The following is a 25,951-nucleotide window of genomic DNA, read 5'->3' as shown; positions in this document are numbered from 1 at the left end:
AAGAGAAGATTCTGTATACTGTGTGGAAGAAGAAACTAAGAGTCCAAAACAAACGGGTGTATTTTGACCATGACTATGCAACAGATGTGCAGAGTAAGCGGAAGGAATATATACTGGTGAAGAAGGCACTGAAGGAGAATGGAATACGCTTCCAGACCCCATTAACCAGAATGAGTGTTTTCTTCGAAACGGGCACCATCCTGTGTAACAGCGCAACACAATCAGCGGCGGACCTGCGGACACGGGCATTTGCGCTGGGTGCAGTGACAGTAATTCCAGGGACCAAGGATTATTTTTTTTCCAGATGTTTAAGGACTTTTATTTCATTCATTATTGAGCTAGCAACATAATTGAATTCAAAAATGAAGGGATAAAGAAATATTAGAGGAAAAGCTGGCCCAACTTCTACCGTGGGTGATGACCGAGACCCAGCGCAGCGGAGATGTGAACCGGTTCCAGCAGCGGGTCCGGGAGAGGCTGAAAGAGTACCGCTGGATGGAGCTGGGGGACAAGTGAGTGATTTACTTTTTAATCTGGATCCAAGAAAGCGCCTTCTACCATGTTGGGAATACACTAATAACACTAAAACCATGTCCAGCCCTGTTCCTTTTTTTTTTCCCTTTAAATATAATGAAAGGCTGATACCTTTGGTGATAACAGACAGAGCCACACAAGACTTGGAAGCCCAGTTCTATGTTTTGTATTATAGTTCTTTGAGTTTTTTGTTTTGCTCTACCTTGTTTATTTGTTGAGGTCTGGGATGTCACAAGTGAAAATGTTTGAAAGTAAAATGAATGTCTTACCAACATTATAACATAATCTCATTAAATGTAAATGGGCTAAATAATCTGATCAAAAGAAGTAAAATGATAACCAAAAATAAAAAAGGAGAGGATAAATATAGCATTTTGGCAGGAAACCCATCTCTCTGGTACTGAACATGAAAAACTTAAAAAAAGGGGGGGGCCTTAGGAACACTTACTTCTTGTCATATAAAAATGGTAAAAAAAAGGGGGGAGTTGCCATACTGATTTCAAGTTCAATTCAGTTTGAATTCATATCTTGAGGTAAGTGATAAAGAGGGCAGCTTTGTTCTGATAAAGGGGAAAATAGATCAAAAAGAGGTGTCACTATTTAATGTGTATGCTCCTCCTAGGAGTGATATGTCCTTTTATAAAAAAGTGTTTGACTTGATTGCATCAGAAACATAGGACCCTTATTTGTGCAGGAGACTTTAATATGCTTCTTAACCCTTTACTAGATACAACCAATAGGAAAAGGAGAAGGAATCATACTGAAAAAATTATCAACAAGATACTTAAAGACCTGGGACTGGTCGATGTATCGCGGTCCATGCATAGTACAGACCCAGGATACACTTTTTACTCTTCACGACACACAATCTATTCAAGAATAGATTATTTCTTCATGTATAACAGGGATTTACATAGATTGAAGGACTGCAGAATAGGCCAGAGGGTGCTCTCAGACCACTCGGGTATATTTAACATTACATTTAAACGGTAGGCAGTGGAAAACATTGTGGAGGCTTAATACAGGCATGTTGAACAACCCCACCTTCAGAAGTTCAATGGAGACAGACTTAGGCGTATCTCTACAGGACAATGATAATGGTGAGGTAAAACCTAGTATATTATGGGATACTGCCAAAGATGTCCTCAGCGGGAAGATCATAGCCAGGACTGCCATGTTGGAAAAAAAAGCACAAGAACTGTCAAGACTACAGGAAAAACTGAGAGACTTAGAACAAGTGTATATTGTTAATAAAGAACCCTCCATTATACACCAAATTAGAAATGTCAAGCAGGAAATAGATAAAATATTAAGTGAGGAAGTTGAGAAAAACATAAGGTTTATGAAACAGATATTATGAGGCAGGCCCCAAAGCAGCAAAATTGCTAGCTTGGAGGCTCAGAAAACAGCAAGCAGAAAACACCACTTATAAGATTAGAGACCCTGTTACAAATACAACTACTAACAGTCTGGAAGGATTACAAAAAGCATTTGAAACATACTACAGATATTTATATTCCCAGTCAGATCAGGTTGATAGACACACAGTTGTTGAATTCCTGAATTCTCTTACCTTCTCCACGCTGGGCAAAGAAATGAACGATGATCTCATCTCACCAATAACAATGGAGGAAATTGATAAAGGTATTACAAGTCTGAACACTTGATAAATCACTTGGTACTGATGGGTTTCCTCCAGAATGGTACAACTCCATGAGAGAACACCTACTTCCTTTACTGGAGACCTGTTCTAATTACATTTTAAAAGAAGGCTCCCTCCCCCCTCATGGAGGGAGGCTTTTATATCAGTTATCCCCAAAGAAGGAGAGGACAGGTTGGATTGTAAAGAGTACAGACCTATCAGTGTCCTAAACACTGATTATAAACTGTACCCCACCATCTTAACAAATGGGATGGAAATTGTAATGCCTTTCTTAATAGATGAAGATCAAACGGGATTCATAAAAGACAGACAAACTCATGACAACATAAGGAGAGCCCTACATATTATTGAGCAGATTAATAAGGGAAAAATTAGTTCTATTGTTCTCAGTTTAGATGCGGAAAAAGCTTTTGATTCGGTTGGGTGGGAATTTCTCTATTTAGTATTGAACAAATTTGGCTTCAGTGAAAATTTTATAGGTTTTATTCGGGCACTCTATTCTTCTACTGCTAGAATAAAGATTAATGGTAGCCTTTCTAACTCTATAACCCTGCAATGTGGCTGTAGACTGGGTTGCCCAGCTAGTCCCAGTCTCTAACTTATTCATCAAGCCTTTATCCCAAGCAATATGACAGAAGACAGAATTAAAGGGTATATCCATAGGTGGAGCAGAGTATAAAGTAAGTCTGTACGCAGATGATGTACTAGTCACAATGAAGGACCCAGGCTCATGTCTGCCTATCCTAATGAAAATGTTGGAGACATGTGGGGTATATTCAGGGTATTCCCATAACATACACAAAACCCAGGTTATGACATTTAATTATACTCTCACACAAGAATTCAGTGCAAAGTATAATTTCAATTGGAACTCATCTCATATTAAGTACTTTAGGAGTAAACTTACCTAAAGATGCATCACAGTTATTTGATATCGACTACAATGGCATTAACAAAATATATATATGAGGACCTCAGTGGGTGGGGTTTGCTCCCTCTTGACTTCGATAACAGAATCAGATCAGTCAAAATGAACATTCTTCCCAGATTACTATATCTTTTTCAATCACTTCCAGTAGAAATCCCTCGGAAACAATTAAGAGAATGGGATAAACACATTTCACCATTCATTTGAGACAAAAAGAGGCCAAGGGTGAAATTATCTACTCTCCAACTACCAGAGGAGGGGGGGGGGCATGGCCCTCCCATCTTTAAGGGATTACTACTTATCAGCTCAGCTGAGACCCCTTGTATACTGGTGTAACCCATCTTATGTGGCCAAATGGAAGACTATGGAGTTATCCTCAATTGATATACCAATACAGTCATTGCTTGGCTGTGTTGCCAAATACAAAGAAATATTACAGACAGTGAGACAATGGGTGATTTTTTTTTTCATTGGAAATATGGAGGGAAGTGGTTAAACGGTTTCAACTCGAGAGAGAAGCTAACCTGCTCAGATGGCCAGCATATGATTCTGACTTTAGACCGGCATCTTTAGATGGTAGATATAAACGATGAGTCTATTTTGGCATCACTTCTATATGCAAGATTGTTAAAAACTGGGAGCTTGATAGTTTTGATAATCTATGTCAGACATATCGTGGGGAGGCAGGAATTTTATAGGTATTTAGAGCTCCATGATTAGTTTTCTAAAAAGTGAAAGGTTCTAATCCAAGAGAGATTCCAGCTATCATTCATGTATTTATTGATGCATCTAACTCAGAAAGCAACAGACATATGTAAGTTATACTATGGCATCACATCACTGAATAAGGACTCCACAGACTATGTGAAACAGCGATGGGAAAAAGAGCTGGACACTGAAATAACTAAGGACATGTGGTTGGATGCCTGGAAAACGCAATAGTCCTCCACCAACTCACGGACCTGGAGAGACTTCTGCTGGAAAAGCCTGATTCGCTTTTTTATCACCCCCAAACAGAAGTCCAAACAAACCAGCACTCAGCTAAGCTGTTGGAGGGAATGTGGAGAAATCGTGGTTGATCAGTCTCATGTTTTCTGGTCGTGTCCCTCCATTCAGACTTTTTGGAAGGAAGAATCAGTTATCATCTCAAAAACCCTGGGTTTGAGCATTAGTACTACATTCTCATCCTTATTTCTTGGGCATATCCCTGATGGACAAAATAAAACTGATGTCTTATCTTTTGAAGATCTTGCTGGCAGCAAGTAAAAAGGCAACTACAAAACACTGGCTTCAGAAAAATAGCCCTACTATTGGACTTTTCATCAGTATTGTCAAACAATTACATCTTTCAAAACAGAGGACTTTCTCTGTTCGGCTCCAAAAAGAACTGGGAGAAAGTCCGCGGTGGTGTAGCAGTCTAAGCATCGGCTTTGTGTCAATGCAGTTTGCCCACTGGGGAACGGGGTTCGCACCCCGGTCTCGTCAGATCCGACTATGGCCGGACTCAATGAAGCAGCAATAATTGGCAGCGCTGTCTTCGGGAGGGGGGCGGAGTCGGCTTGTATTCGTCACATGAATGCGTCTCTGTGTGTGTCGGAAAAAGCAGTGGTTCGGCCTGGATTCGCCTTGTCATGGAAGTGGCGAGGCGTCTCCTTCGAGACTGCCGGCCGGAGAGATACAGTTGGCGAACGCATGCAGTACGAGGGTGGGTGTTTGAACTAGAATAGGGATCGATTGGCCATTAAATTGGGATAAAAGGGGAAAAATCAGAAATAGATATATATTAAAAAAAAGAACTGGGAGAAAAACGGTGGGGAAAATGGTGTATTTATTTGGCCAATGAGAAGGATAGCTCATAGTTATTGTAAGTATTCTGTATATGAGACATTCTACTTTAGCGGTTTCTTGATCATCCCATGACCTCCCGTTTTTTGGTTTTTGTTTTTTTTTTTTTGGGGGGGGGGGGCTCTGTTGTTTTTTTTTTCCAGTTTGTTGTTTGCTTTTTTCTTGAAGAAAATACCCAGAAATAAAAAGTAAAAAAAAAAACTGCTCTCCTTAAGTCTTTGGCCTCGGTAAGAGATGCTGGAGGGTCTCCATTAGTAAAACATAAGAGGCTGTTTTTTGTGGCTAGTTGGAATGAATGATTTTAGAGATCATGCCCAAGTGAGCTTAATTTCATTGTGTTCCTCACAGGTGTGTACAAAATATTGTAAATATCTCTTACAAATCCCACAGATTACATTCACGTTTTTTACGAAATCTGTCTCCTATCTATGAGCAGCTCTGCAAATTGTCACCTTCCGGTACCACCAGTGTTTTTACTTAACTAGCTTTGAGAGAGAATTGTCCAAAGTCAACTTGGAGAAAGAAGCAAGAGATTAAGCACACTTGAAATCGGAGGGTTTCCAGTTTGAGTCCCAAACCAGTAAAAGAAAATCCAAGAGTAGAAAGTGACTGGAAAACACTGCTCTCTCGCTCTCTCTCTCTCTCTCTTTCTCTCTCAACTCACGTTGTCTTTTGCCTTCAACAGGGCACTTAGACATACTTGCTTCAAGGCTGCTCAGTTATGTGCATATAGCGGGTAGCTGTGGCTGTGAATGTGTTTGATGTATAACTAGGGCTGGGCAATATATCGATATTACATCTATCATGATATGAGACTAGATATTGTCTGGGATTTTGGATATTGTAATAGCGGCATAGGCGGCATGGTGGCACAGTGGTTAGCGCAGTCGCCTCACAACAAGAAGGTCCTGGGTTCAAGCCCCGGAGTAGTCTAACCTTGGTGGGTCATCCCGGGTCGTCCTCTGTGTGGAGTTTGCGTGTTCTCCCCATGTCTGCGTGGTTTCTTCCGGGGCTCCGATTTCTTCCCACAGTCCAAAGACATGTAAGTCAGGTGACTTAGATGTCCCTGTGTGTGTGTGTGTGTGTGTGTGTGTGTGTGTGTGGGGTGGGGGCTGTCCAGGATGTTTCCCCGCCTGCCACCCAGTGACTGCTGGAATAGGCTCCAGCATCCCTGCAACCCTGAGAGCAGGATAAGCGGTTAAGATAATGGATGGATGGATGGATGGAATATCAGCATATGTGTTGTCTTTTCCTGGTTTTAAAGGCTGCATTACAGTAAAGTGATGTAATTTTCTGAACTTACCAGACTGTTCTAGCTGTTCTATTTCCCTTTACCCACTTAATTATGTAGGCATTACTGATTTATCAAAAATCTAATTGTGTAAATGTTTTGTGAAAACACCAATAGTCATCCCCATAATATCTTCACAATACCGATATCAAGGTATTTGGTCCCAAAAATGTGTGATATTTGATTTGGTCCAGCCCTATGTTTATCTCTATGATTGTAAGACAGGATATCACTAAAAAACAGCAAATAAAAAATGTGCCTTATATTTGGAGAATGAGCTGATATGAGATGAGTAACTTCATTGAATTATTTCTGGGGTGAGAATATTCACTCTGTTTGGTCTCCTTTTTAATTCCATACTGAAATTAGGGCTGGACCATATTGACGAATCCAAACATTGCAATGTTTTTGACTGAATGCCACAATAATAATAATAATAATAAAACTTTTGGCACCTTTCAAAACAGTTACAAAGTGTTTTACAATAAAAACGGAACTCATTAAAACACAAAAAGATTAAAACAAACTAAAGCCATAAAATAACCCATTTTAAAACAGAGTAAAATGAACTAAAATGCCATCGATGAATTCACCGAAAAGCAAATTTTTTAAAAATGGGGTTTTAAAAGTGATTTAAAAGATGAATTTGCAACCATGATATCCTCAGGCAGGTCATGTTCTAAAGTGTAGGAGCCCTGACTGCAAAGGCTCTATCACCTTTGTGTCTCAATCTGGACCTAGGATCAACAAGGAACAATGCATCTGAAGATCTCAGAGAGTGGGAAGGGACATAGGAAGATAAGAGATCGGATAAATAACTTGGGGTGAGGTCTCTCTGGGCTTTATAAGTAATCAATAATATCTTAAAATCAATTCTAAAAGCAACAGTTAACCAGTGTAGGGAAGCCAGGATCAGTGAAATGTGATCATGTTTCCTAGTCCGAGTTAAAATCCTGGCAGCAGGGGGGCGCTGTGGAGCAAGCTATGGAGTAGGACATGTATCGTTTAACTCTGCAGAACAAACAATCAAATAACGAATTTAGAGGCACTTTATTCGCATTTTACCCGGTGACACAACATTATTAAGGTATCAGATTAACATCCACACTGTATCATGGCGCACAAGGCCGCTAAAGGACGTAAGACCACCGCGTGTATGCCAAGGCTTATTTCACCCTCATCATCCTCAACCTCAAGTGAGAAAGAAGGCCGCGATGCTAAAGACCCCGCTGGGGCTCACGTGGAAGACTTCAAACGTGAGCTGCTTTCCTCCTTGCGTGCGGACTTGGTTGCCATGATGAAAACGGAGGTAAGAGCAGTCTTAGAGAGTGAAATGGCAATAATTAGAGCAGATGTTCATGCGCTTAGAAAGGGCTTCAAAGACTTTAAAACAGCCATGAACACGGAATTAACCACACTGCGCAACACCATGAGAGATGCAGAACGGAGTCTGACTGCCTGTTCTGACGACGTTGAGGCTCTGAAACGTGAGGTAAAGCGGCTGGGAACCCTGACTGAGTCACTACAAAATAAATGTGAAGATCTAGAGCCTAGATCCAGGAGGAACAATATTAGGATTGTGGGGGTACCACAGGGCCCTAATAGTTGTTCCACAAGTTCGGTTGCAGACCTGCTGCAGAAAGCATTCAACCTTGGTGACGCCCCATTGATAGACAGGTCTCACAGATCACTACAGCCGGTGCCAAAGTCAGGACAGCGACCCAGGACGATTGTAGCACGCCTGCATTACTACAGTGACTATGCTGATATATTGCGTCTTGCCAGGGAGAAGCGGAGGATTAAGGTGAGGGACAAGACAATATAAGTCTTCCCTGACTACACCGCACAGGTGGCCAAGGCCCGCGCAGCCTTCAGTGGCGTCAGGCAGCAGCTCCAAGGCCTAGAGGGAGTCCGATTTGGTATCTCTCATCCGGCCCAACTTTGTATCACATATAAAGGCGTGGAGAAGATGTTCCTGGACCCAGAAGAGGCCCAATCCTATGTAACGCAGGCCATTATTCCTCATGCTGCTCGAGTGGACAGAGACACCATCCAAGCTACCTGATGAGGTCAAGACCAATGTGAAGGAGCATAAACTGATAATGATGCCTTGGTTCCACATCTTTTGACAGTCTGAAATATAACTGTGCTCTCTGACACTAACAGTGGGCACAACAGTTATGTGAGTATTTACTCTGGACTGTTTCAATATTTAAGAGGTTTGGTGCTCTTTTTAAGGGTTATATTTTGATATGAATGTTTCCACCTCAGGTTTGGGCTATTTTTGCCTGATTTCATAATTAATGTTTTTACTGTTGCTGTTACGTATGTTACTGATGATATTGTTTTTGTTTGCTGTTATAAGGTTTTTACTATTCTGACTATTATTACCTTTTGTGCCTTAAAAGTCTGACAAGGCATGTTCTGTAGAATAGCTTGGCGGTTTCCCAGACAACAAGCACTTTTCATGTGCTTTTACTTCCTTAGTTTAAAGGAGGTTGGTGCGATCTTCCATTTGGGGGGAGATCTGCGTAGGGATTTAGGACTTTTTTTAAAAAAAATTCCGTTTCTATTTTTTTTCTTTTTTCCATTTTCATACTTTTCTTCATTTGGAAAAGACTAAACATGGGGACTATAAGCTATTCAGACCCATACCACTTGATCCCATTGCACAGCTTGTAATAAATTATGGCATCACCTAGTTCCACTACTTTAAGCTCTATTCGACTCACCAGCTGGAATATTAAAGGAATCCACCATCCTATTAAACGCAGCCGTGTTTTTGCACACCTAAAATTCCTGGGCTCAGAAATTATTTTTCTTCAAGAGACTCACCTTAGCACTAATGAATGCACCAAACTTGAGAGAGGCTGGATTGGGCAGGTATTTTGTTCCAAATACGAGGATAGGTCTAGAGGCACAGCCATACTGATCAAAAAGGGGAATGCCTTTTGTTCCAACTTCAGTAATTGCTGACAAGAATGGCAGATACATAATTGTTGCTGGTAAACTTTTGGTTCACAGATTGTTTTAGCTAATGTCTATGGTCCAAACTGGCACAACCCACAGTTTTTCTCCCGCTTTATAGCTAAAATATCAGATCTCAACACACACCATCTAGTTTTGGGAGATGACTTCAACTGCATGCTGCACTGAGGCCTGGACAAGTCCAGACCTAGACCTGATAGTGCGATTTCCAAATCTGGTAAGGTCTTCTGTCATTTATGGACTCATACAAACTTACAGACCCGTGGGGATACACAAACCCTACAGCTAAACAGTACTCATTTTTCTCGCCAGTTCACCACTCATATTCACAAATTGATTTTTTTCTTGCTTGATAGCAGTTCTCTCCCATCAGTCACAAATTGCCAGTACCACAGCATTGTTATCTCTGACCACAGCCCGGTTCAGTTAGATATGCATTTCCCCATTGTGTAGCACCGCAGCGTACTTGGCAACTAGATCCATTGTTGCTGTCCAATATATAAATTCATCAAGTTTATAAGTGAGCGAATTGATACCTATATAGACATTAACTCGACCCCAGGTATGTCATACACTATAATTTGGGAATCCCTCAAAGCCTACCTTAGGGGACAAATTATCTCTTATTTGGCTTTTAAGAAGCAAAAACGCACAATACGTCTTTCAGAACCGTCTACTCAGATAACAAATATAGACACGAGATTTTCTGCTGACCCCAAATCTGGATTATACAAGGAACGGCTGCTGCTACAGACTGAATTTGACAACTTGTCAATCAGACATACTGAACAACTTTTATTTAAATCAAGACAAACATTTTATGAACATGGCAACAAAACAGGTAGACTGCTATCCCATCAACTTGAACAAGTAGAGGCTAACAGAGCTATTCCAGAGATACGTGTGGCAACTGGCGTGACTTCCATACATCCCAAAACTATTAATGACAGTTTCAGAGGCCAATGTAGATACTTCTGAGGTTAATGCTTTCCTTGACAAGATAAACATTCCAATGATTGACCCAGAAGCCCAAAGCAGCCTCGAAGCTACTATAACATGTCAAGAAATCACTCAAGCTATTAACTCGATGCAAAGTGGCAAAGCAGCAGGGCCAGATGGGTTCCCCATAGAATTTTATAAATATTTTTCTTCAAAAATATCTCCCGTCTTATGGTCTGTATACCAAGAAACACTACTGGAACAAAAGCTACCTGAAACGATGACAGAGGCAATCTTTTCGTTTCTACCAACAACAAAAAAAAAAAGGAAGGACTGTGGTGCCTATCGGCCAATAAGCTTTCTGTGTTCTGACTATAAAATTCTCACCAAGATCCTCTCCCAACGTGTTGAAACTGTAATTTCTACCATCATTGCACCAGACCAAACAGGTTTTATACCGGGTAGGCAATGCTTCTACAACATGCGTAGACTGTTTGATGTGCTCTATTCTTCTCTTTCAACACAGCAAGCAGAAGTTGTACTCTCCCTAGATGCCGAGAAAGCTTTCGATCGGATCGAATTGAAGTACCTACTGGCTGTTCTGGAAAGATTTGGATTTGGCCCAGTATTCATTACATGGATCAGACTACTTTATGCAACTCCAAAGGTGTCAGTGCGAACTAATCCCATATGCTCAGACTATTTTCTCCTCCATCATGGCATTAGACAAGGTTGCGGCCTATCTCCATATTTATTTAATATTGCTATTGAGCCCATGGCTATAGCCCTCAGAGCAGAGGAAAAGATAGCTGACATCGTGAGAGGGGGCTCTACCCATAAAGTTTCACTTTATGTGGACAACCTCCTTCTCTACATATCTGATCCAGTAGAATCCCTACCTTGGCTTATAGATATGTTTCACCAATTCGGAAGACTCTCGGGCTATAAATTAAACTTCTCCAAAAGTCTGCTTTTTCCTATTAACCAAATAGCATTGGATCTTAACTACAACTTTCCATTTAAGCTGGACCACCATTCATTTACTTATCAAGGAATCACTGTTTCGCAATCTTATAACGATCTATATGGTCATAACTGTAAAGATTTACTAGACCGTACAAAACTAGATCTTGTGAAATGAGTCTCACTACTGGTTTCCTTGGCAGGCAGGGTTAGTACAATTAAAATGACAGTGCAGCCTCATTTCCTGTATCTGTTCCAAATGATTCCTTTCTTCTTACCTAAATCGATGTTTCTTTACCTTGACAGTCACATCTCTTCATTTGTTTGGAATAGAGCCAGGCCACGATCAAAAAGATCCATTTTGGAGATGCCTAGGTTAATGGGAGGTCTGGGACTGCCTAATTTTATGTTGGCTCACTTCAAGCCCGAAGACTAATTCTTCGCAATTGGAAGTCTCATAAGCCCCCATCATTCACAAGTTGGATCAAAGAAGTGCTATCTTTAATTCCATTAGGAAAAACTCAGATACAACAAATGTAAGTCCTGTCAGAAATGTATGGATGTCTGGTCTCCCTTTATAGAATTCACTCGTGCTCTGTCTTTTTTTTAGAAATGCCAGAATAGATCTCTTTCTCCCCAATTGCAGCAACTACCCTTTTATTTGAAGTATTAGGCCTAAGAATGGGTGATGCTTTAATAATTAGGGATAATTCAGCTAGAATAAGTGCCTTTTCCATGTGTTATTGTCGATGAGCCTGTCCGCCTATACTTAAATACTATGTGTAATGAGATGTGTGGGAATGTATATCTCTTTATTTGTGTATAAGTAAGTGCATATACTGTATATATTGTTGTGTCTGTATGTGTCTGACCATTGAGTGGTTCCAGTTGTAACGAACAAAGCCTCTTTGTTTAGTTGATGATTTTGTTTGTTTTTATTTTATTTTTTCGCTGACTTGCTTGTTTTTTGTTTGTTTTTGGGGATTTTTTGTCTGGGGGGGGGGGTCTTTTGATTTTTGTATGTGTGCTTTTGAGAAAAATATAAAACCTTTAGATAAAGTTAAAAAAAATCCTGACAGCAGTTTTGGATGAGGTGCAGATGGGGGAGAGATTTTTTTTTTTTTATTGATGCTAGAGAGCAAGGAATTACAGTAGTCCAATCGACTGATTATGATGGCATGGATAACAGTTTCCAGATTTTTGGTAGAAAGAAATGGTCTAGTCCTTGAAACATTTCTGAGGTGATGAAAGCAAGATTGAACCAATGTGTTACCAAGAAGTGTTAACTAAGCTGAGGTTTCGATCAAAAATGACACCCGAGATTTCTGCAATGCTGCGAAATTGAATGGGACAGTGAACTAAGGCTGTTTGATAATTGGGTATTTGCACCAAATACCCAATTCAATATTTCTGTCTTATCAGCATTTAGTTGCAGGAAATTCTGTGACATCCAGTTGTAGATGTCAGTGTTCTGATAGTTGTTCACAGGGCCACAGCTAAGATAAATCTGATATCATCAGCATAAAAATGGAAACTGATATGTCTATGTATATAAGGGGGCCTAGAGGGAGCATATATAAATGGAAAAGAGGATTGGACCCACCACCAAGCGTTGGGGGGCACCCCACAGTGAACCTGTTTCAGCTGACCTGGAATCAGCAATACCAACACAGAAACGCCTGTCTTTTAGGTAGGACTTGAGCCATTGCAGAGCAGTGCCACTGATACCCAACCAGGTTTCGAGACCGTCCAAGAGGATATCATGGTCAATTTTATCAAAGCCTGCATTTAGATCCAGGAGACCAAGAATGGATTTATGGCCAGCGTCAGCTGACAGTAATTAGTTATTGATGACCTTAAGAAGAACAGTTTCAGTACTATGGGGTTTTTTTTTTCTAAGACCATGTTGGAATGTCTGAAAGATATTGTTTTCATGAATAAAAGCTAGCAGTTGATCTGCTACAACCTTTTCTGAAACCTTAGCTAGAAATTGGAGTTTAGAAACAGGCCTTAAATTAAGATTAATGAATTGTGAAAGGGCTTTTTTAAAAGTGGTTGAACAATGACAGTTTAAAAAAAAAGTCAGGAACGGAACCTGTCAACAAAGACCAGTTTAAAATTTGCAAAATGGAAGGGGAAACTGTTAAAAACATCCTTTAGACATTTTACAGGAAGACTATCTAAAGGACAGGTTGAGGATTTCATTTTCTGTACCATGTTAGTCAGTCCAAAGACATGCGGCCATACTAAATTGTCCCTAGGTGTGAATGTATATGTGTGTGTGTGGGCCCTGTGATGGCCTGGCGGCCTGTCCAGGGTTTCACCCCGCCTGCCGCCCAATTGCTGCTGGGATAGGCTCCAGCATCCCCGCAACCGTGTGAGCAGGATAAGCTGTTTGGATAATGGATGGATGTTAGTGTAGATGGAGAAATCGGGTAAAATGAGCAGAGGGGACGTGCACAGGGCTTCTCAACAGTGATTGGAGAATCTGGGAGAGAAATAAAACTTCTAATAATTGAGATTTTCTAAGTAAAGGAAATAAATTCATCACATTTCTCAGTGGTGGCATCTAATATCTGGTCCGGGGGAGGATCAATGACACAGCTCACAATATTGAACGACAATCTTGGGTTGGACTGATTGTTTTCGATTAGAGAAGCAAAATATGCAGATCTAGAATTTTTAACCTCTGTGTTAAGTCTTAAGTAGAGATGTTGTGTTGCTGTAAAGCCCCTTGAGGCAAATTTGTCATTTGTGATTTGGGCTATACAAATAAAATTGACTTGACTTGACCTGAAAAGATCTTGGTGAGCTGTAAGTTTGGATAACTTCTACAAATGCTCCACCTTGCAGTGTTATCGCTTCAGCACCCACATATTTTCATTTATCCAGTGCATCGAGAGGCGATTAGATTTTTTTGGTCTTAAATGGAGCGATTTCATCTTGAGGGAGGAACACATGTTATTAAAAATGTTCAGCAGCTCACTTGCAGTTGGAGGCGAATGAGAAAAACTAGTGAGGATGTCGAGGGTAGTTTTGAATTTAGCAGCAAAGGATGAATTAAAAGTTCTCATTCCCGTGTTACCTCCAGCTTGGTTAGGTCTCCCTACAGACACAATTGGCTGTGTCTGCAGGTGGGAAGCCGGATGTGCATATGTGTCCTGGTCACTGCACTAGTGCCTCCTCTAGTTGGTCGGGGCGTCTGTTCAGAGGGGAGGGGGAACTGGGGGGAACAGCGTGATCCTCCCATGCGCTACGTCCGCCTGGCAAACCTCCTCACCGTCAGGTGAAAAGAAGCAGCTGGCGACTCCACATGTATCAGAGGAGACGTGCAGCCCTCTCCAGATCGGTGGAGGGGGTGGAGCAGTGACTGGGACAGCTCGGAAAGAGTGGGGTAATTGGCCAGATACAATTGGGGAGAAAAATCCCAATAAAATAAAAGCTCTAGATCTAGTTTTGGGGGCAGGGATACAGTAACACAAGGCAACACCATGTTTAGTGTTCTCATACAATGTGTTGCAACTCTGACTTAACACCAAGTTAAACTGCAGCCAATGAAGACAAAAGTCGGAAGTTAACTGTTCATTTACTGACACTTCCTCATTGACATTTTGGTGACAACGGCAAACAAAACAAAACATTCAGTGTCCGTGCATTTCAACATTACCTTGTACACAGCTGAAAATATGAATACACACTACAAACTCAAATTTCAAAATGACCAATCAGACATAATTGTCAACAAAATCTTTACTAATACACATTCTTTGACTTGTTTAATGTAAAATAAATCTATTTACGGCATTGTGTCTATGATGCTTGACAGTGGATGCGAGTAGATTATCTTTAGTACATGCATATGTCTGTCTCATACTCTGCAGAACCAGGAAGACGCTAAACAGGAAGTGACTAAACAGTGAGTTACTAAACCGGAAGTGACTAAATAGGAAGTGGCATCACAGAATGCCGCAAATAGAAAAATATCATTACGAGTTTAATAAAATGTAAAATAATTATCAACTTCTCATTTTCAACTAGAACTAGGTACCAACAAATTATGTTGATTAGAAATTTGAGAAAAACAAATGCCTTAATGGCAACACACCATACTACTACTATTATTACTAATACTTTTCGGCTGCTCCCGTAAGGGTCGCCACAGCAGATCATCTGTTTCCATCTCTTCCTGTCCTCTTCCTCTGTCACGCCAGCCACCTGCATGTCCTCCCTCACCACATCCATAAACCTCCACTATGGCCTTCATCTTTTCCTCTTCCCTGGCAGCTCCATATTCAGCATCCTTCTCCCAAAGTACCCAACATCTCTCCTCCACACATGTCCAAACCATCTCAATCTTGCCTCTCTTGCTTTGTCTCCAATCCGTCCAACCTCAGCTGTCCCTCTAATATACTCGTTCCTAATCTTGTCCTTCTTCGTCACTCCCAATGAAAATCTTAGCATCTTCAACTCTGCCACCTCCAGCTCCACCTCCTGGCTTTTCGTCAGTGCCACTATCTCCAAACCATATAACATAGCTGGTCTCACAACCATCTTGTAAACCTTCCCTTTAACACCTGCTGGTACCCTTCTGTTGCAAATCACTCCTGATGTTCTTCTCCTCCCTGCCTGCACTCTGTTCTTCACCTCTCTTCCACACTCCCCGTTACTTTGAACAGTTAACCCTAAGTATTTAAACTCGTACACCTTCGTCACCTCTACTCCGTGCATCCTCACCATTCCGCTGTCCTCCCTCTCATTCACGCATATGTATTCCATATTGCTCCTACTGACTTTCATTCCTCTTCTCTCCAGTGCATACCTCCACTTCTCCAAGCTCTTCTCAACCTGCACTCTACTGTCGCTACAGACCACAATGTCACCCGCGAACATCATAGTCCATGGAGACTCCTGCCTGATATCGTTCATCAACCTGTCCATCACCATTGCAAACCAGCAAGGGCTCAGAGCCGATCCTTGATGTAATCCAACCTCCACCTTGAATCTAACTGTCATTCCAACCGCACACCTCACCACTGTCTTATTGTCCTCATACATATCCTGCACCACTCCTACATACTTCTCTGCCACTCCCAACTTCGCCATACAATACCTCACCTCCTCTCTCGGCACCCTGTTATATGCTGTCTCTAAAGACACAATGTAACTCCTTCGGACCGTCTCTATACTTCTCCATCAACATTCTCAAAGCAAACATTGCATCTGTAGTGCTCTTTCGTGCCATGAAACCATACTGCTGCTTGCTGATTGTAACCTCTCCTCTTGATGTAGCTTCTATTACTCTTTCTGAAATCTTCATGCTGTGGCTTTATACCTGTATAAGTTTATACCTTTATAATGTTATACCTCTGTAGTTGCTACAGTTCAGCACATCACCCTTATTCTTGAAAATCGGTACCAGTATGTTTCTTCTCCACTCCTCAGGTATCCTCTCACTTTCGTGAGTGTCTGTAATAGAACTCAATTTCCCCTCAGGGATAAATAAAGTATTCTGATTCTGATTCCAAGATTGTGTTAAACAGTCTAGTTAAACACTCCACTGCCATCCCTCCTGAACACCTCCATGCCTCCACGGGTATGTCATCTGGACCAACCACCTTACCACTCTTTATCCTCTTCATAGTTGCCCTCACTTCATCCTTGCTAATCCACCGCACTTCCTGATTCACTATCCGCACATCATCCAACCTTCTCTCTCTCTCATTTTATTCATTCATCAGCCCCTCAAAGTACTCCTTCCACCTTCTCAACACACTCTCCTTGCTTGTCAGCACATGTCCATCTCTATCCTTGATCACCCTAGCCTGCTGCGCATCCTTCCCAGCTCAGTCCCTCTGTCTAGCCAATCGGTACAAGTCCTTTTCTCCTTTCTTAGTGTCTAACCTCTCATACAACTCACCATTTGCCTTTTCCTTTGCCTTTGCCACCTCTCTCTTCACTTTACACTAGATCTCTTTGTACCCCTGTCTACTTTCTTCATCTCTCTGACTATTCTAATTTTACTTTGCCAACCTCTTCCTCTGTATACTTTGCTGTACATCCTTATTCCACCACCAAGTCTTCTCATCTTCCTTCCTCTGTCCAGATGACACACCAAATACCTTCCTAGCTGTCTCATTCACTATTTCTGCAGTGCTTGCCTAGCCATCTGGCAACTCTTCACTACCACCCAGTGCCTGTCTTAACTCCTCCCTGAACTGCACACAACAGTCTCCCTTCTTCAACTTCCACCGTTTGAACCTTGGCTCTGCCTTAACTCTCTTCCTCTTCTTGGTCTCCAAAGTCATCCTGCAGACCACCATCCGATGCTGCCTAGCTACGTTCTTGCCTGTCACCACCTTGCAGTCTCCAATCCTTTTCAGATCGCGCCTCTTTCATAAGATAATAGTCCACCTGTGTGCTTTTTCGTCCACTCTTACATGTCACCCTGTGTTCTTCCCTCTTCTTGAAATATGTATTCACCACAGCGATTTCCATCCTTTTAGCAAAATCCACTGCCATCTGAAGTCCACTCCAATCACCACTCTCTCCTCCTTGGGTACACTCTCCACCACTTCATCCAACTCACTCCAGAATTCTTATTTCTTTTCCATCTCACACCCAACTTGCGGGGTATATGTGCTGAAAACATTCATGAACACACCTTCAATTTCCAGCTTCATACTCAATACTCCATCTGACACTCTCTCCACTTCCAATACACTCTTGACATACTCCTTCAGAATTACCCCTACCCCATTTCTCTTCCCATTCGCACCATGGTAGAAGAGTTTGATCCCACCTCTGATACTCCTGGCCTTACTTCCCTTCCACCTGGTGTCTTGCACACACAGTATACCTACCTTTCTTCTCTCCATCATATCAGCTAGCTCTCTCCCTTTACCAGTCATAGTGCCAACATTCAAAGTTCTGACTCCCATCTCCACACTGTTCCTCCTCTCCCGCTGCCTCTGCACATGCCTTCCCCCTCTCCTTCACCCAACAGTTACATAGTTCATAGTTTCCACCAGCACCCTGCTAGCCAACAGTACCGGTGGCGGTCACTGGTAACCCGGGCCTCGATTGATCCGGTATGGAAATCTGATTTATGATCCGCATATTTGATTTGGCAAAGATTTTACACCGGATGCTCCTCCTGACACACTAGTACTACTACTACTACTTTTGGCTGTTCCTGATAGGGGTCGCCACAGCAGATCATCCATTTCCATTTCTTCTTGTCTTCTGAATCTTCCTCTGTCACACCAGCCCCCTGCATGTCTTCCCTCACCACATCCATAAACCTCCTCTTTGGCCTTCCTCTTTTCCTCTCCCCTGGCAGCTCCATATTCAGCATTCTTCTCCCAATATACCCAGCATCTCTCCTCCACACATGCCAAGCCATCTCAATCTTGCCTCTCTTGCTTTGTCTCCAAACCATCCAACTTCAGCAGTCCCTCTAATCTAGTCCCATCATTCCTAATCCTGTCCTCCTTCGTCACTCCCAATGAAAATAAATCGAGGGGACAGTTGTGTCAGGATGCTCCTCCTGACACAACTTTCTCCATTTATCCAGGCTTGGGACTGGCACTTATGGTGTTTTGAACCCAGCCACTGAGGATGCACAGGCTCATGCATCCTCAGTGGCTGGGTTCAACACACCATGTTAAACATAAAGCATTGGTGGTCAGAGTTACAGGCATCTACACATTCGACATAAGGAATCTTTATACCCTATGATAAAATTAGATCAAGAGTGTGATCTTTTGCGTGAGTAGGTCCAGTCAGAGCATGTGACAAGTTCAAAGGCTCTATAAGGTTTAAGAATTCCAGGTGGCAGGTGTGGATGTTAAAGTCTCCAAGGATCAGAAACTTATCGAATCTAAGCAGAGTTAAAGAGAGAAATTCCGCAAATTCACTGATAAAACTGATCATATCTAGATGGTCAATATATTATAAAGCACAGATGAGGAGAATGTCCTTTAATTGGGAAAAGAAGGGCTTTAAAAGAGCTAAATAACCCAAGATAAATGCTGAAACATATGTAGCTATCTTTATAGAAAAGGACAACCCCACTACCCCTGCCTGTTAGTCTGGGGTGGTGTGGGCTAGCTTCGAGTAGCGAAATATAATCATTTGTGTAAGCCAGGATTCTGTGATCATGAAGAGATCTAGATCATTTGAAAGAATAAGATCGTTGAGAAAATCTGACCACAGTTTCTTGGGCAAAGTTGACAAAAGAAAGCTAGAAATTGTGATTAAATTGGATGTACCTGTATTTGAAAATAGCTGCTGCTGTTCCTTTTGCAGAGGGGCTTTTCTCCAACCACCAACGGTCATTATCTTGTACGCTTGAGAATTATCTGAACACTGTTGAGGAGGTAGTTGATAGTCAGCATGGCCAGGTATTGTTTATAATAAGAAAAATTGCTTTACCAAAATATTAATAATGTGATGATATTTTGAGGATGACTATTTCTTTCATAAGATATTTACACACAAGGAAATGTTGAGAAATTATCAATAGTAATGTAGATATGACAACCAAGCCAGTAGGGGCATTTAATGTTCATTTTACTCACCTAAAATGAAAATTGTGTCCCTTTACTGTAATATAGCCTTTAGGGCCAGGGAATGACAATTAAGTTTTACCACTATTATACCATAACTGAAATTTCAGTCCATACCAAGTCTCATATCACCATATCATTAAAAGCATTATTTTGATAACTGTAATTCTGAAAAATATAATAGGCATTCCAGTGTTGATAATTTTTGAGTACTTGAGTTCAGTATTCAAAGTAGTAATAATATGTCTCTGCACGTGATTCCTGTACATTAACTGTGCTGGGAAATTTATTTTTTTCTAAACTGTTTTGTCTTCATCAGGTAACATTTCGTACAAGGATCTACCACTGCAACATCAACAGTCAGGGGGTGATTTGTCTTGACATACTGAAGGACAACTGGAGTCCTGCCCTGACCATCTCCAAGGTGCTGCTGTCCATCTGCTCCCTGCTGACAGACTGTAACCCAGGTGAGACCTTCACACCGCTCTGTCTGTGACCATTTCTGTGACAGAAGGCTCTGTCGCTAACTACGGCAGCATTTTTTGTTCACCCCAAACCATATTACATTCCCTTCTCAGTTATTAGTTAGACATTTCTGTGAGGGCATGCACAGAATTTGCGGCTTGCTATGCTCCGTTCGCATACATACAATCACACGATGACATAATTCATCCCAGTCATTCGTACATTTAAAAAAAAAACTCAGAACACAAATCTCCACACAGAAATCAATTTAAAACCAAGTCTATTGTCACTTATCTAATGTTGTCTTTGAAAATCTTCATTTAGCATCACTGTAAGTTTGTAAATATGTGCTGTGTTCATCCATTGTCTAACATGTTCACGGTGAAAGTTCCTGGCTACAGATGCTGCACAGGGCCAAACCGGCTGAAAAACTGCAAAACTTTATGTGCGGCTGTTTTGCTCTGTGAGCTGGCAAACCATGCAAACATTGGGGGGTGACAGAAAACTGGAATGTGCACATTTAGTGAATGCAGATCCATTTTTGTAATATATTATGGGCTGTTATGTTATCATGGCAATAATTCATGGACATGGGCGCAAGTCCATGAATACTGGGAAGGCATCAAGCGCTTTACCTGTGCCCCCGTTCATAAGGTTAGTGGTTGTGTCAGGAAGGGCATCCGATGTAGAATTTTGCTAAATCAGTATGCGGATTGACAAGACCACACTAGATCTGTCGAGGCCACTCTTGGTGCCATGCCCTCACAGGGTAGCGGTGGAAACTAAAATCCACTGTGGCAAACCCTGAAAAACAGGGAATATGCCGAAAGTAGAATTATGGGCTGTTATCATCAATGTGAGATGTGTACAGTAAATGGGATTTTTTTTTTTGAAGGTTCCTGTAACTTTACACTCAAAACATCATTGCCACCTTGTTGCCTGTATTAAGTCACTGTTCACAATTGTAACTCTTCATAAACAAAACAAAAAAGATTCAACAGTCACAATATGTAACCTTTTTAACTGTATGTTTTTATGAATTACATGTATCAGTGAACTAAAGATATAACACCCCCCCCCCCATGAAGACTGCTCATGCAATTAAGTTTCTAAAGGATATAGGAGTTGAACTGGTCTTCTTAATATTGTCCTCTCTGGTGTATGCATGGCACAGGATCTCACAAGTCCATCTCTTCAGAGAACAGTTTCTTGATCATCCCAGTTTTCCAAATCTGGCATGGTGTCTTGTTGTCTCCGATGAGGACCAGATCTCCCTCTAGAGGTGTAGAGTGTGGGGTCCTCCTGGTATGGGCAAATCTCAGCTCCAGTAAATACTCCCTTTTCCAGCAGGTCCAGAACTCATTGAGAATGCACTGGCGATATTTCCATCTCCGTGTCAGCTCCTCTCGACTGGAGTTGGAGGTTTGGCTGGCAGCACGAAAGGGCTTAGGTGGCAAAGATGAAAGTCGCTTTCCAATCAGAAAGTGAGCTGGTGTCAGAGGCTGGGATTCCTCCAGTTCATTGTAGACAAAGGTGGATGGCCTTGAATTAATTGTTGCCTCTGCCTCTGCCAAAAGAGATGAAAGCTCCTCAAAGCTCAGTGAAGCTCTTCCATCACCTTTCTCAAACATGTCTTCACTGATCTGACCAATCTCTCCCAAACCCCCCACCCCCACCAAGCTGCTTATTCTGCAATGTACTTCCATGTGGGGCCTCTTTCAGAAAAACACTTCAAAAGTCCAAGCTCCTTGATAGCCTTCCAGAGCGCTCTGAGGTCTTGATCAGCTCGTTTGAAAGTTCTAAGCATTGTCTGAATAGACAACCCTACAGAGACCTCATCTTCATATGAATCTCTTGAATGCCAGAAGGTTTTTTTTCTGTGACAAGTCCAACACCAATTCCAGGTCCACTGTATGAGTCACAGCACAGGTGAACAATGTTATGTGTGCCTTTTCTTCCACTGTGCTCTTGGTTTTGATGTAAAGGGGACCTGCAAAGGCCACACCAACAGTTTCAAAGGGAGGTGATTCTATAATCCGGTCTCTTGGCACAGGTGCAGTTGTCTGCTGCATGGCCTTCACTCTGAATCTCTTACAAGTATTGCAAGCTGCGATGATCCTTTTTACCATTTGTCAGGCTCAAGGGATCCAATACTGGTCTCTTGGTTGCACTAGAGTGTCTCTCATACCCGAGTCCATCACTTGGTCATGACTGTGTTTCATCAGCATTTCAGGGAGGCAAGTTATGGATGCTGCTCACTGAAACTCAAGTCTGAATGTTGCAGCCTCCCTCCCACACAGGCCAAACCATTTTCATCAAGAAACAGCCTCTTGTCTCTGATTTCTGAGTCTTTATGAGTGTCTTGGCCTGCTTTTATTTCAGTCATATCCCTTAGGAAACCTTGATTTTTTGCTTCCAAAATCCAGTGTCTTTCAGCCTCTGCTAGCTCCTTAGCTGCCAGCTCTCCTTGTCTCCTTTCCTTTGAGCGAGCATTGTGAATGAATCGTTTGATCCAGACTGTAACTCTGAATACAGTCTTTAGTTTACTGTAGTTCTCCAGCTTTAATAACGGATCTGGCGATGTCATTTCTGTGTTATTCAGCTGCACTGTGACATGGCTTGACCTAAGCTCAGCCTTTACAGTGCATCCAGAAAGTATTCACACCCCTTCACTTTCCCCACATTTTGTTATGTTACAGCCTTATTCCAAAATTGATTAAATTCCTTTTTTTCCCTCATCAATCGACATACAATACCCCATAATGACAAAGCGAAAAAAAAAGTTTTGTAGAAATTTTTGCAAATTTATTAAAAATAAAAAACTGAAATATCGCATGTACATAAGTATTCACACCCTTTGCTATGACACTCAAAATTGAGCTCAGGTTCATCCTGTTTCCACTGATCATCCTTGAGATGTTTCTACATCTTGATTGGAGTCCAGATGCAGTAAATTCAACTGATCGGACATGATTTGGAAAGGCACACACCTGTCTAAATAAGGTCCCACTGTTGACAGCGCATGTCAGAGCAGAAACCAAGCCATGAAGTCAAAGGAATTGTCTGTGGACCTCCGAGACAGGATTGTATCGAGGCACAGATCTGGGGAAGGGTACAATTTTTTTTTTACAGCTTTGAAGGTCCCGAAGAGCACAGTGGTCTCCATGTCTGTGAATGTTCTCTTTCATCCAGGTTATGGTTATCCAAAGGAGTTGAATTAAGTGAAGCCATCTTTGTGAAACTGGAAAAACCATCCCTCAACAGAGGAAGAGGTCTGCGACACCACCTATCTCCCACTTACAATGCCGTCCTTTCATCTCTACCCAGGAGACTCAAGAAGCCTAGCCTCCAAGAACAACAGTCGGTCACTAACGGCTCCAACGACTCTCATGACCACTGAATAATGAAGTCGAAATTTAACACCCCCAACGACCGTCGCTGCTAAACAAATGCAAATCAATACCTCCGATGGTGACGGGTGCGGCTGGACATCGGAGCACAGGAGAGCCACGCATATCAATAGCTCCGATAACGACGGATGCGGCCAAACATCGGTACACAAAAGAGCCACCCATATCGATGGCTCTGTTAGCGACGGGCGTTGGTAAACATCAGATCACAAAGAGCCACACATATCAATAGCTCTGACAACGACTCCTAGAGGATAAATTCTGAGTCTCATCACCAGCCAGTCAGACTAGCTTGGTCTAGTCAGAAAGGCACGAACTGAGGAAGCCTCTTGGATGAGAGGCGAAACGTCTTCACGGATATATTCCAAGTCCAGTTGCACTTGATTCAACTCCTTTGGACAGTGGTCTCCATCATTCGTAAATGGAAGAAGTTTGGATCCACCAGGACTCTTCCTAGAGCTGACGGACCAGCCAAACTGAGCAATCGGGGGAGAAGGGCCTTGGTCAGGGAGGTGACCAAGAACACAATAGTCACTCTGACAGAGCTCCAGCGTTCCTCTGTGGAGATGGGAGAACCTTCCAAAAGGACAACCATCTCTGCAGCACTCCACCAATCAGGCCTTTATGGTAGAGTGGCCAGACAGAAGCCTCTGCTCAGTAAAAGGCACATGACAGCCCGCTTGGAGTTTGCCAGAAAGCACCTAAAGGACTCTCAGACCATGAGAAACAAGATTCTCTGGTCTGATGAAACCAAGATTGAACTCTTTGGCCTGAATGCCAAACGTCACATCTGGAGGAAACCAGGCACCTCTCATCACCTTGCTAATCCCATCCCTACAGTGAAGCATGGTGGTGGCAGCATCATGCTGTTGGGAGGTTTTTCAGCGGCAGGAACTGGGAGACTAGTCAGGATCGAGGGAAAGATGAATGGAGCAAGAGCAGAGAGATCCTTGATGTAAACCTGCTCCGGAGCGCTCAGGACCTCAGACTGGGGTGAAGGTTTACCTTTCAACACGACAACGACCCTAAGCACACAGCCAAGACAACGAAGGAGTGGCTTTGGGACAAGTCTGTGAATGTTCTTGAGTCGCCCAGCCAGAGCCCAGACTTGAACCCCATTGAACATCTCTGGAAAGACCTGAAAATAACTGTGCAGCAATGCTCCCTATCTAACCTTACAGAGCTCGAGAGGATCTGCAGAGAAGAATGGGAGAAATATCCCAAATATAGGTGTACCAAGCTTGTAGCTTCGTACCCAAGAAGACTTGAGGCTGTAATCGCTGCCAAGGGTGCCTCAACCAAGTACTGAGTAAAGGGTGTGAATACTTATGTACATGCAATATTTCAGTTTTTTATTTTTAATAAATTTGCAAAAATTTCTACAAAACCTTTTTCGCTTTGTCATTATGGAGTATTGTATGTAGATTGATAAGGGGAAAAAAGGAATTTAATCCATTGTGGAATAAGGCTGTAACATAACAAAACGTGGGGAAAGTGAAGGGGTGTGAATACTTTCCGGATGCACTGTATCTCCTCTTCACAGAGCTCTTCACTAGATGGCTCTGGCAGCATTACTGAACTCAAAAATGGGGGCCCTGACCACCAGAGCTCCTCCCCTTTCAGGTTTGAGGTTGTCTGACCTCTTGTGGTGAGATCAACTGGGTTAAACTTTCCACTACAGTGTGACCAGGTTTCTGGTGGGGTCAGTGACTATCTATCACTCTGTTAGCAACAAACTGTTTCCACCTCTGGCCGGAGCTGCGAATCCACTGAATGACTATCATGGAATCTGACCACATGCGGATTTGGGTCGACTGCATGTTCATTGCCTTTAGCAGGTATGTATGTCCTTGGACATACGCTGCTGCACCGTAGGCCTTCTCACTTGCATTGCTGAATACATGAAGAACTTGGCCCTGTCCATTTTGCACTTTGTTGGTTCCATACCACCTGGGGATGACGATCTGATGCAGCTGAAGCAGCTCCATGCAACATTGCTACCACTTTTGAGAGAGATCGTCTGGCAGATTCTCGCTCCAGCTGATGCCTCTTTGCCACATATCCTGAAAGAGATATTTCACTCTTATTGTGAATGGTGTCAGAAATCCCGTGGGGTCAAATACCTTGGCTGATGACCGCAGGGCACTCCTATTTGTGTTCTCCTTTGTTCTGACAATGTCCATTAGACATTTGCAGTCGAAAACAAAGTTGTCAGTCTCTGGCCTCCATACTAGACCGAGCACCTTTAACACACAGCCATGTGCTTCAGGTTCCAGAGTGAAGTCAAAATCCCCTTGCAACCACTTGGCTTTCAGTTCAGAGGAGTTTGTGGTCCACTTACAGAGGTTCGTGCTAGCA

General features: G+C 42.3%; 1 protein-coding gene across 2 annotated transcripts in view; it reads left to right on the top strand.

Annotated features, from left to right (window-relative positions):
* The window catches only part of ube2e2 (ubiquitin-conjugating enzyme E2E 2), a 67,099-nt gene that overhangs the window by 35,853 nt on the left and 5,295 nt on the right, over positions 1–25,951 (top strand). For both annotated transcript variants that reach the window (XM_056285628.1, XM_056285629.1), the window contains exon 6: positions 20,038–20,185. In XM_056285628.1, coding sequence (XP_056141603.1) covers positions 20,038–20,185 — 148 coding nt within the window. The remainder of the gene's footprint in view (positions 1–20,037; positions 20,186–25,951) is intronic.

Source organism: Lampris incognitus, chromosome 9 (genome assembly GCF_029633865.1).
Source record: "Lampris incognitus isolate fLamInc1 chromosome 9, fLamInc1.hap2, whole genome shotgun sequence".
Taxonomy (NCBI): domain Eukaryota; kingdom Metazoa; phylum Chordata; class Actinopteri; order Lampriformes; family Lampridae; genus Lampris; species Lampris incognitus.
This window is presented reverse-complemented; position numbering and strand designations above follow the sequence as displayed.